Source organism: Melanaphis sacchari, unplaced genomic scaffold, assembly GCF_002803265.2.
Source record: "Melanaphis sacchari strain LSU unplaced genomic scaffold, SCAv2.0 Contig54_pilon_pilon, whole genome shotgun sequence".
Lineage (NCBI taxonomy): Eukaryota > Metazoa > Arthropoda > Insecta > Hemiptera > Aphididae > Melanaphis > Melanaphis sacchari.
In genome coordinates, this window is record NW_020271380.1 from 3,507,825 (window position 1) to 3,520,888 (window position 13,064).

Genomic DNA, 13,064 nt, shown 5'->3' on the forward strand with positions numbered 1-13,064 from the left:
TAATATATACATAATACATATTAACATAATACAATATAAATTCACAATACGTATACCTATTACAGTAAATATCAATATATTATGTTTCGTTAAAAGCTATAATTTACATAAAAAATATTAATTGCATTACTAAATTATATTTAATACTCGATTAGTAAACACTGCACGCGTCGCATTAATTACGCAAACATACATTTTACTTACTACAAAAAAAATACCACTAAACGTTTAAAAAAAATATTTTTTTTTATTTATTCTTATCAATTTTTTCAACACATTTAGACCATTTAGTATTGAAACAATATTACTAATTTCATGAGTGTATAGGGTAGACATAGTTATACATAAGGAAATATCTTATTTACCTGCAATGATACAGTTTTTACAAAAAATATACAATTTTTCAATAATTCTAATTATATATAATACTAACAAACACTATTAAACTTAAGGAGATATCATGTTTTAGTTTTCTAATCGATCCCAATAGTATACTTAAAAATATATATGACATACACTGTAAATATAATTTACACGGATATAATATATGATAGACTTATAGTACTTATATTATAACATTAAACTGTCGTAAAAATGGGTCATCATAAAATTGTTACTCCGTAACAACCGACACATGTCATATTATGAGTCGTATGTGGACATGTGGTCAAAGCGTCGTACTGAGTACAACACGTTAAATTATGCACACTTGACCTAACCGGTATCGGAAAGGAAAATATAATATATATATACATAAGGAATATGGTACATGGGACAGTGATAATTATTTAAATCGGCAATAACTCAGGTATTACTGTTGTTGTGACGATACAAAATGTACAATCTTATCAGTATTGCGGTGACGCGTCATCAATCGTCGTGTTCACGTACCGCGACTCGGCCAAAATTTATATTTTTCAATATTTACAATATGCAGTATGATAGTGTAGGTACTATGAATAAATTTCGGACACTATTAAGTCGGACTTACTGCAGCTACGTCGTCTGTCGCGTCACGTTCCTTGTATCGTATCGGCCGCGGTTGTAGTCGTGGTATCAATCACTAACCGCGATCCATCGCGAGTTGGGCCGGGCTCGACTCTAGGACACGACGGACGACGTGTAGCAGTGAACCCAGCTTTATTGATCGAAATTCCAGCCACTTGACCAACCCAACTACGTTGACGACGACGACGAATAAATAAGACCTTAAGAGCGGCCGCGGTGGCGTGGGGTCGGGTTTGTGGGGTTTATGGTATTTGAGGCTTGATAGTTTTCTTGCTGCGGGCCTTGTCGCTGGACGGCCTAAACCCGTCGACAATCTCGTTGAGCGTCTTGCCGGTGGTCTCGGGCAGGACGAAAGCGCCGAACAGGGCGGTGACGAAGCACATGCACGTGAACGCCGTCCACACGGCCTTGATGCCGAAAGCGGTCACCACCATCGGGTACACCTTAATGGCGGCGAACATGAGCTCGTAACCGCAGGAGTACAGCACGCCGTTCATGGTGCCCTTGACGGCCATCGGGAACATCTCGCCGCACACGCTCCACGGTAACGGCAGCACGGCGAACATGGCGAAGAACACGTAGAACAGGAACGGCACGATCAGCAGGTCGGTGGCCGGCGGGTCGGGAACGCCGCTGTACGCGTACAGGTAACCGACCACGATGGACATGGACGCGCACATGCCCAGCCCCGAGAAGGCGGTGAGCGTGCGCTTGGCCGTCGACTGGAACACGAGGCTGACGACGGTGCCGGCCAGCCGGGCGGCGCAGAGGTACACGGCCGCGGTCATGCCGTCGGTGGACATGCGGCAGTCGCGCATCACGTCCACCGAGTAGAACAGCAGCACGTAGAACCCGGACGCCTGCTGGCAGAAGAAGAACGCCAGGGCGGCGAGCGCGGGCTTCCAGACGGTGGGCCCGGTGTACGTGGCCCAGCAGCTCGCGTTGGTTTCCACGACGGCGCCGACCGTCGAGTCGGCCCGGCTCAGCGTGGCCATGGCCGCGGCCGCGCACGGCGGCGGCGGGAGCGTGGGCAGGTCGTCGATGCGGTCGGGCTCGAACCCGAACCACCGCTCGACCTTTCGGGCCTCCTCGTCCCGGCCGCGGGACCGCAGCCACATCGGCGTGGACGGCACGAAGAACGGCGCGACGAAGCCGACCGCGCACATCGCGGCGTACACGGCGGCCACCGTGCGCCAGTGGAACAGTACGCCCAAAATCGCGGACGTCATCAGGCCCAGGCCCACGTACAGCGTGTAGATCAACAGGAAGAACGGCCGGCTGTCCGTCGGGCTCGTCTCGGCTATGTACACGTAGATCACGCCGCCGGTACCTGCAGGAGCACGCGAAACATGCGAGTTTAACAATATTGTTCTTATTATTATTATCATTTTGGTCGTCGATACTTTTATTTCGGCGTGAAAACTGTTCAAAGAAATAAAATTCTCAGTCTCCTCCTCGATTCATCACGTTTACTTCCTATTCTACTTATAAACTAAATATTAAACTATTTTATTGCGTCTTTTTACACACCTCGCGGTAGGGCAGCTGTATCCTTGTTAGTCAATTTTATCGAACTGTGTTGGTTTTAGATGGCGTTAACGGGTAAAGTGAAAATCTTTTAGACAGTAATTAATTTACCGAAATGGTCGGTAAAAGCACGGTCGTCGCATTTACTTATATATTATATTATTTTAACCGTTCTGCTTCTGTTTTATTTAAGGCGAAAAATAATTTTTTTATTCCGGTTTACAAACTCGAATCCATTTATAATTATCGACGTGTTTTCGATAAACTTTTTGTAATTATCAAGTCGTTTCATCGTTTTTAATCACAGAATGAAATCCGTTCTGATACCAGAACAGAATCGGTAGTCAATAAAACACATTGTGTGATCGTGTGATCTCCTAGCCGTACTCGGCTTACTTTCTTAATAATACGGTACACAAAACTATAACACTGATACCGGTTAAGAGATCGGTTACATATTTTAATATTTCTAGGAAAAAAAATTCTACAGGCACCCATTACCCCCCAATCGTTCGTATAATATTTATGCTACGGGCAAAGTAAATAATTTGGGCATCTTATATCGGTCAATACAGATAATATTATGATATTTAATAGTAAATTATAGTCAAAACATTAGAGCCAGATTAAGCACTGATTATTATTTGTAGATTTGAATTAGCTAGTGTGTTTTTTTCGTTTGTTCTTATCGGTTTTAAAGGAACGTTTTAGAGGTCTAGGAGGTTAATTCTCATAAAATTAATTTTTTAGTAACCACGAATCATTTATATAGTGTAGTTCAACTGTGTACTAACTTATAATTAAAATATGAAAAAGTTTAATGCAGATTTAAATGATTTGTTAAAAAAAAGTTCAAATAATTCATTTTTTACCAAGTAAAAAATTCCACGGAAGCAGTACATTCAAAAACAAGTGATACAAAAATTAAAAAAATTATATTTTCTAATGTTATAAATTATTCATTATTCATTTGTATTCATTATATTTTAACAATACTTTATTACTAATAAATATTATGTCATCTATATTGCCCAATTTAAATGGGTCATTCTATTCAACGCCTGGGTTTTGTAGAAAATGTCCAAATTGTATATTTTGCCCGTAACAGATACAGCTGACGTACGTGAATAATCACTAATCGGTTTAAATTTCATTGTAATTATTTTGATCAGCACAGCAATACTGCGCGATCAGTTTATCATCGCGTTTTGTATAACAACACGTGTCATTCAACCCCCTTATACAATAAACAACAATATAATATACCGTTATAGTTATCATAAATTATTATATGGTACACTATTACCCTGCCGCAAATCTCTCACGTTTCGACTGTACAACAATATTTTATAACCCATTAGAAGTCTTGTAACAACAATTATAAAATAATCCGACGGGTCGGATTACGGATGTATTCACGCCTATAAATTATAGGACACAAATAATGTAGGTACATATATGTCATCTCGGTACGTGCATGTACGCCCTACTTGAGGTTTGTATCATTCCAACATGTATAGGGTTTTGGCTATATATTTAATATATGCGTCACCGAACAATATAACGCTGTTTCGATAGACGGGCCAGAGGTGAATTTGATATTATAATATTATATTTTATTTATTGCTTAATGACCTACAGGCTACAATGCGTCTATAGACTCCAAGTTGCACTACATACGAATACACATGTATAACAATTTCGAGTTTGTCGCGGAAAGGAAATCCATGCTCGTTTGACGTGAATTAATAACAACGCGTCGATAAACCCGAAAGACCGCAAAACATCTAAAGTCCACACTACCATTATTATAGACTATAATATGGTACATAGAAATAAGGACGCCACTACATAATTTTCATTGTATATATCATTATATCAGTATATATCTATACCTAACAAGGTTCGAAAGAAAAAAAACGATAATGTATATACTATATATGCATCGTGTTACGCTAATTATTATTTAAGAAAAAAAATCTAAAATTTCAATGAGACGTCCCCCCCCTGTAAAAAAAAATTTTATTAAAATTGTTTTTATTTATAATGATCATTGTGCAGTATATATAATTTGTATATATACGATTAAATTTATTGCAACCCATAATATTTTAATATTAGACAGTCACAGATGCTCGAAAATAAGTTCAGGGATATATTAAGGTGTATGTGTATCTTCTGCTCCCGTGCGCACGCCTTTGTCAAAGACTAGTGGAATAACATTGGGAAAGAAGCAATCATCAATCTTTGACTTCTTTGATCTTTTTTGACTAAAGAGAAAACCGAATGAAAAATGTATTACTCAAAAACATTCAGGTATGCTTCATTTATTATGCATAGGTACATAGATAGTATTTACACGGAATTTCCGTTAAAAATCGTTTAGCTTATTGTTGTTTTGAGTGGTACTTATATAATACAATACATATTATAATTATTACTTATTAGCATTATTATTTCTGTTCACTCATATAATTGTAATAAATTAACGAACCAATCAATTTATAACCAAAACGTAATAATTACCTACACTAATGAACTAGTAATGACCCATTCACAATCTCTTTTTATAGACTCGTCAGTCGTCAACTATCAGGTTATTTAAATTTTCATTACGATATATTATTACTTTAACATAATCGTCGTCTATATTATATTATTTTATGATAATACACTCACCAGTAGATAATCCGGTTAACAATCTACCGATGTAAATGTCTTTCAAGCACTCGGCGTTGCTGAGCAGCAACCAACTGATCATCAAAGGTACGTACGTAAGTTGTAGTGATAGCTTCCGGCCGAATCTGTCGGATAAATAACCGAACACCAGCGAGCCAATGGGACATAACAAGAGCGGAAGACTTGCTATAAAATAAATTAAAACCGTTCATACTTCACATTATATAATATTATTTATAATATATTTTACATTATCCACCACATATCACAATATATTATACAAAAAGGTAAGCATTAGAGATATTATTGTATTTCTTTGATCTTTAATGAGGATGCTCACATTATTTAAATTAAAAAGACTTTTATACTTTTTTTTTCCTCGAGTGAAATCGTTTACTTGTATAGAATAAAAAATATCATGGAATAATCTTAAAAATATATTCAATCTTTTCATAGAAATAATAAAACGAGTATATGAAATATTTTTTAATATACCTACCTACTGATTTTGTAATTTCCAAGTAATGAAAGGATTTGTGTACTGCAGTACGTTTTATTATTAATCATAGGTGGTGGATTGGGAGTGGGAAGCTTACAGTGGGTTAGCCCCTGAAAATGATATTAGATTTTAAGAGAAACAATAAGTGTATTTTTTTTATAATCTTCAAAAAAAGTTTCAAATAGAAAATTGGATCTAATTTGTACTTAAAGGATAAACTTTAAAAATGTCGCCAATACTTTATTAGATAATCAAAAAAAAAAAAAATCGAATAGATATATTTATAATTACTAGTTTTTAACAGAATTTATTTTATTTTTTTTCGTAATTATTAAAAACGTATACCAGAATTCTGTAAAAACTTGAAATTACTAAGAGTTTGTATTGATAAATATGTTAGAGGTATAAAACTTTTAACATTGCCTATAATAATTGACTGTTTTTATAATTATTTCCTAAGCAGTTATCTAAGAATTTAGCACTTATAACATAAATGATTATAAAGTGTACAATTATTACAATATATTATTAACTACAATCTTAAAATACAAAGAGTATACGTGTGCATACAATAATTTGAATTTTACGAATAATAATTAGTTTGGTTCAAAAATGTATTATAAACCGTTGTCAAAAAATTACATTTTTTAGAAGACTGGAGATTTCTATTCATTTATACATATAACATACCTATCCAGGACGCTTGGTCACCATCGACTTTGACGAGAGCATTGGGTAGTTTCAGTTGTGGCAGTATGACGGCGGAAAATCCAAATACTCCACCAATAATATACTGTTGAAACGACATGACACTGGTCGTGAAAAACTGTATAAAAATTAAAATGTATAAATAAAAATAAGAAATTAATAAATATAACTCTATCAATGTGAAAAACGACTATATAGTTTATGAATAGACTTTTAAACTAATGCCATTGACATTCCAATAAGGAATGAATTAAATTTCTCAAAAGTTCAAACTCGAACTTAATATATTATATTTAAACTTTTGTTCTATACTCCGAATTTTTTCAAATTTTTAACAATTAAAAATATTTTCAGCCATTTCTAATTTTAAATAAAATAATGGTGAAATAAATTGACCTATACGATTTAAGAGTATAAATAATTTAAATTGTTTTAAAACGAATTAAAAAAAAAAATTAATAGTTATTAAATACCACTTATTTCAAGTGTTAAAACTAAAAACTTAAGTCTAAAATATACAATAATTATTATCACATAAACCGATCATCGTTGATGTATAATATTAGGATTTTCAAAACTGAACATAACATACACTTGAAAATAAAAAATTTTAATTGATCTGTTTTAGTATTATACACGAAAATTTCGAGCTTGATTATATTCTAACTGTCTAAGATATTGGTTTTAAATTAAAACTTCATTTTTTCTCAAATTTCAAAGTTTTTGAATTTTTTAATGTTCGAATCTTTGAAAACCCATCCATAACAATAATAAATACTACTATGTTTCTAAAATTATAACAATCAAAAATCAATATACAACCATATTTCAAGACTCATATTTTTTTTCTAGAAAGCTGCACTTAACATAACTATTACATATAATTCGACGTTGAGATGTGCTTACCAGTTTCAGATGGTTAACAGATATTTTGTTGAACATTTTGGGCGTTGACAGTGAAACCGTGTGAATATTATACAAAATAAAATGTTGCTTCAGGGGCGTTCAAGCGCCAGGACTTCCGTATGATGGATATAAATGCGAAAATACATCCAAGAAAATATATGACGATATACCGCGTGTTTACTTTAGCTAGCGTATAATTTATGTGCGTTATTTTCAACTGCGTCGGTAGCGGCTGTTCCGCGAGAAGAATGCGAAAAGTACACGCGACGCGTCCATTTTTTATAATAACATAAATCAGGTGAAACAAATCGCAACTGCGATAACGGTTTAATCTCTGGTTCCTCGTTATAATTTTCACAGTACTAATAATAATAATATTATATAAACGTCATAAGTTCGTAGAATATATTTTAATAAACGCGACAGTTAATACGTAGATTATCCTGTGAACGTAAATTAATTTATAATAATTTTTGAAGTATAGAGCTTCAGACGTCATTATCATCGAGTGATATTTTACTCACAATTGTTTTATATATACCCACATAAGTGTTGTTGCGTATTGCTTCCATCAAAAAACTTATCTATATCTTGCTTTTAAAATCATATTATAATATTAAATGTTATAATAATATAGCATAATATGTTATTATATTATTATTATTATATATTATTATATCATTATTATTATATATTATTATATCATTATCATTATATATTATTTTCTTCATAGTAAAGTAAGTAATTTTTAAAAATATAAAAATATTCAAAAAGTAGATACAATGTGATTATCGTAGTATTGGTTATAGACCTATCGCATGTTTAATTATATTGTTAGCTCGTCATATCCAAGTGGATTTAAAAAATGTATATATTTAACCAGGAATAACATCCGGATTTGGTTAGGTTATGATACATATCCTTCTTTAATAAGCTCATCAATGATACTACTGGATATTATTCTCGTCTTTTTTCTCTTTCAATTTATGAATTTCAGAATTTTCAAGTACGGCTTACTCGTTACGTTGTAAAACTCCTTTCCTTACTCCTCATTGTTTCTCTATCTAAATAATGAATTCTTGGTTCAGTGCACACGAGACTAGCATATTTTAGTTCCAATTAACTTCTATTTTGGTAGTTAATTTGATTGTAAATTCATAAATATTAGAACTTAAATGTAAATTTCATTATTATGTATGCATGCTATATTATATTATTATAGATATTACTATATGACTTGTTATTTTGACTTATACTATGCCCATTTTATCTAATCTAACATTAATAAATTATAAAAATAAATAATTATAAAAAACTGTGACCAGTAAACGTAAATAAAAGACGGTATATCTATAATATTGTATTGTATGGTACAATGATTTATAAGTATTGTAAGTTAAAAAATATATTAATAATAAATGTAAATAATTTTTAATGTAAGACCCTTGTTCATAACGTAAGATAACTAAGAATTGATTCAAAAATGGTTTTTGATTTTGACCGTTTTATATACACGTTTATTACTGTCATAAAGGTCGAAAATTATATTATATAGATTTCAGCCGATTGTACGTATCTGTTTTCGATTCCTCCGGTCCTATGGATAGAACAAAGAGTATACGAGATCGTATGATGCAGCGTGTAATTTTTTTAGCTGTTTCATTTATCTCTACGCTGAAAACAGTATTTGGTCGTATTTTACAATAAATATGTGGCGGAATATAGAAGTAAAAGTTCTATAGTTTATACCGAGTATAATATACTTTATATAAATATATACATTACTTTTAGTGACAAATCATAACATACGTTTTTACCATGTCAATATAATTGAGGAATTCACATTCATATAACATTTAAAATGTATAGTAAGGACTAAGCAATATATTTTTGTCTCTCTCAAAATGTATTAGATCATCATGTAAAAACCAAATTAGAATCGTAAAATATTTAAAACGTAATTACTTATTAAATACATGTATGTATCTACCATAGTCATGCCTTAGGAAGACAGATAAACCGTTGGAAATTATTAATAAGTTTTAATATTAGGTAAAAAAAAAAGTTCTATTTGAAAAATATGTTAATAATAATATAGTTGCTAATCGATGAACAACTTTATAATAAAATGTAATAAATATTTAAATTGTGAATTTATATTGTTCCGTGGTTATAAGAGATGAATAGGTACATCATACACAAATAACATGAATAATTGTAGCATAATATTATTTTATAATTATAACTGTACAATTCTATCCATAGAAGTGTAGTTAGGTACCTATTCAATATTCATATATTTTTCAAAACATAAAATTATATATGTATATAGGATACCTACTCGAAAAATCAACAACGTAAATGAAATATTACTTTTCATTAGATAGTATTTGAAAATTATAGATTCTTATAAGAAACTATACCCATTCAAACATAAAACGATAAATCTGTTAATAATTAAACACTATGTTTTATAATATATTTTTACAAGTTTCCCCTTATTGCAAATATATAATTTATATTATAATACTTAATATTGTGTTTATAAATCATTTTCATTAAATTTCTTTCAAACACTTCATTAATTCTGGTTTATCTTAAGTATAGTTCTGTGGTTTAAGTCAGTTCAGATTTTAAGTAGAACAATAAAAGTCGTCAAAATCACAAAAATATGCAACATTTATATAATTTTCAAACTTCATAGCTAAGACTTAGAAAATTAATACTAAATTAATGATAAGTATTTTTTATGAAGTTTAAGTTTACATTTCAACGTAATTACCTATTTAAAATTACTAATTTACTCACATAAATAAAAAAATAATAATTTTAGTTTTTATTTTATGATTCAAAAATATAATTTTTATGAATTTGAAACTTTTCGTTATTATATTATTTGCTATATAATTATATACACAAAAATGAAATGTTTAAAATTTTTAAATTAATGTTAAGATATTTCAACCATCATTATCATATGGTACGTTGGTATTGACTTATATAAAGTAACCGGCTATAAATATTAAATTAAATTAAATTAAAATTACTAGGTATATTATAATATTTCTAAACTTTTAAGGGTACTAATTGAAAAATAAATTATTTATTACTATATGATAAAATCGATTCTTATGATTGAACCACTGAACTAGTGTCTAACAAATTTTAAGTAAGGATCAACAAATTCAAACTAATTATGTACCTATACCTACTATAAATATTTACAAAAAAATGTATATAAAGTTATTGGCGAGAAAATAGGGTAACGTATGTTAAAATTTCTTTAGAAATATAGATCTAAAAACTATCTCTTTTTAGTCCAATTTTTTGTAGGCAATGATTCATCATTAACTAAATGTACCTATTATAGAAATTTACCATCGCATTAATGATTCTTATCATTATCATTTTTCTTCCGTAACTTGTCTCACGTCATCGCGTTATTTATCTCATAGAGAGTATTATATTATTATCTACATTGAAAATATTGATTTAAATTATTGTAACTATTTGATTTATTTGAAGTATTTACTTGATATTATCCCGCTTTTTTTACATAATATAATTGTTTTATTATTCAAATGTTTTTGTATTCGAAAAACTATAAAATGGATAACAGAGAAAATATAAAGAAAAATATTTGGAAAACAATGCTGTTATAATATTATAATTAAGCAAAACGGAACACTCGAATACAAGATGTACTGATTAATTAATCATATGTGTAAATAAATCGTTTGATGGAGTGCATAGGTAGGTACTGACACGGTTTACCTACGTCTAATGGGAGATATTGTAAATATGTTATCAGACACTCCATAATAATAATAATAATAATAATAATAATAATAATACGAATAATGTATACTGTAGATACCTATTCGACCCGAATTACGATAATTGAAGTACAGTAAGAATATGAGTATGTTCTCTCAAGTCTTAAAACAAAAATAATATAATCACATTACATATTAACATATATCTAGTATCTATATTCACTAACACTATATTTAAGTGCTAACTATTTGATACGATTTCCTTGAATCAATGATTATAACATGTTGTTATAATAATTTATAACTTACTCTGATGTATATATATTATATATTTTATTGGTGTAGCAGAGTGAGTAATTAGTAAACAGTATTACTTTAATATTAAACTACATTATTATTTACACTTCAATACAAGTCTACATGACGTATCCTGGTTAGTGTTCCAAGGTTCATAGGTACTATATTTTATATTGGTAAATCTCACTAAAACGATAAATTTTCTTAACGTCAGGTACTTATAAATTGTAATATAAATTTCCTATCTGTATTTTTTCGCATAAGATAGTTAACGAGAAAATCTGCAGTCATCAAAAGAACGATCCGAACGATACGAGCATCAATATGCTACAGGATAAGTTTAGTAGTATATCTACCTATAAAATAACATAGAAAAAGATTTATATTTTTTAATTTAAATACAATCATTAGTGGCATATTTTCTGGGGTTGTGGGCTGAGAATTTTCACCCTCCTCCCTAAAATAATAAAATAATCATTTCAAAATCGTTATAGAAGACAATTTTAATTTGATTAAAAGATAATGTGCTGAGCGATCTTTTTCCACATTTAAAGAATTAAAACTACTTAAGAAACACAATGTTTCAGATATTTTCGTCAACCTTGTGTACTACGAATTGTATAGATAAATATACGACTATTATTAGATAAAAACAATATTAAATATTTTAAATTTATATTTGCTTCAAAAAAGATTTGATGGCCTTGCCTTATTATCAATTCATTGAGAGTTAACTATTGAAATTGATTGAGTGATGGACAAATAAATAAGAAAAAAAGAAAAATTAATTTTATTTTATTATTTTATTATGTATATATTTAATATACGTACAATTTTTCCCCTACTCCCATTCTAAATATAAGTTTCTAATATGCTACTGACAATTACTATCTATATATGATAATGATTAAAAAAAAATAATATTATAATATAATATTGGCAATAACATTAAAACCAATAATTAAAGCATCTTAAGATTAATAATTGAATTTCAATAAAAAAAACATTGTATTATATTGTCGATATTACACTTTTTTATAATTGAATAAACGTTTACATTCTTAATCACAATATGCAAGTAATTATATGTAAATACTATTATACAAAATTTCATTTTAGAATTTTTAAATGTCCATACAACATATTAATTCATAAAAAATAAAATTATGAAGTATGTAGATCGTGCATTGTGTTGTCGATTTCGAAATGTAAATTTCGAAGCAACTCGCTGATTTATAAGCTGGTTATACTTTTCCGCTCAAATGACTCTCGCGATTCTTTATAGCGACTAGACGACATCTTTTACCAGACGGTATTTTAAATCTCTGACAGTCAAGTAACTTACGTCCTGTTTGGAAAGTCGCTCAATTTAGTAAGCTTACGAAAACCAACGGCGGTCTATTGCATTTAGGTTGTCCGCAGTGGATAATTTACGTAGAAATCCCGTCCATCCGACGTAAAGGTTCGTCGGGATTACTCCTAAGTATGGAGCGAATGATGCGTAGGCGATTTTGATATTGTGCAAAGAGAAGTCCAATAAGGCATATCGTCCGGTAGTACCGATAAATAATCCCGTTACGAGTTCTTTTGTGACCATTTTTCGTACAATTGAATTACCAGTATTACCGACCTTGAACATAGTCTAGTTCCTGAAACCTTAGGAC

At 30.7% G+C, this 13,064-nt stretch overlaps 1 protein-coding gene across 1 annotated transcript; it reads right to left on the reverse strand.

Annotated features, from left to right (window-relative positions):
* Window positions 1-305: 305 nt before the first annotated feature.
* On the reverse strand, window positions 306-7,739 carry LOC112599769 (facilitated trehalose transporter Tret1-like). The gene is made up of 4 exons (XM_025346827.1): window positions 7,328-7,739; window positions 6,404-6,539; window positions 5,215-5,400; window positions 306-2,338 (listed from the first exon to the last, which is right to left on the reverse strand). The coding sequence occupies exons 1-4, from the start codon at window positions 7,361-7,363 to the stop codon at window positions 1,251-1,253; spliced, it is 1,446 nt and encodes a 481-aa protein (XP_025202612.1). The 5' UTR covers window positions 7,364-7,739; the 3' UTR covers window positions 306-1,250.
* Between the last annotated feature and the right edge of the window lie 5,325 nt (window positions 7,740-13,064).

Bases quoted from the DNA above. Each gene is read 5' to 3' on its own strand.
- LOC112599769 (XM_025346827.1), bottom strand. From the start codon at position 7,363: ATGTTCAACAAAATATCTGTTAACCATCTGAAACTG. The intron at 5,401-6,403 runs GTATGTTATATG...TTTATTTTATAG, and splicing joins TGACCAAGCGTCCTGGATAG to CAAGTCTTCCGCTCTTGTTA. The intron at 2,339-5,214 runs GTGAGTGTATTA...GTGCTCCTGCAG, and splicing joins GTTAACCGGATTATCTACTG to GTACCGGCGGCGTGATCTAC.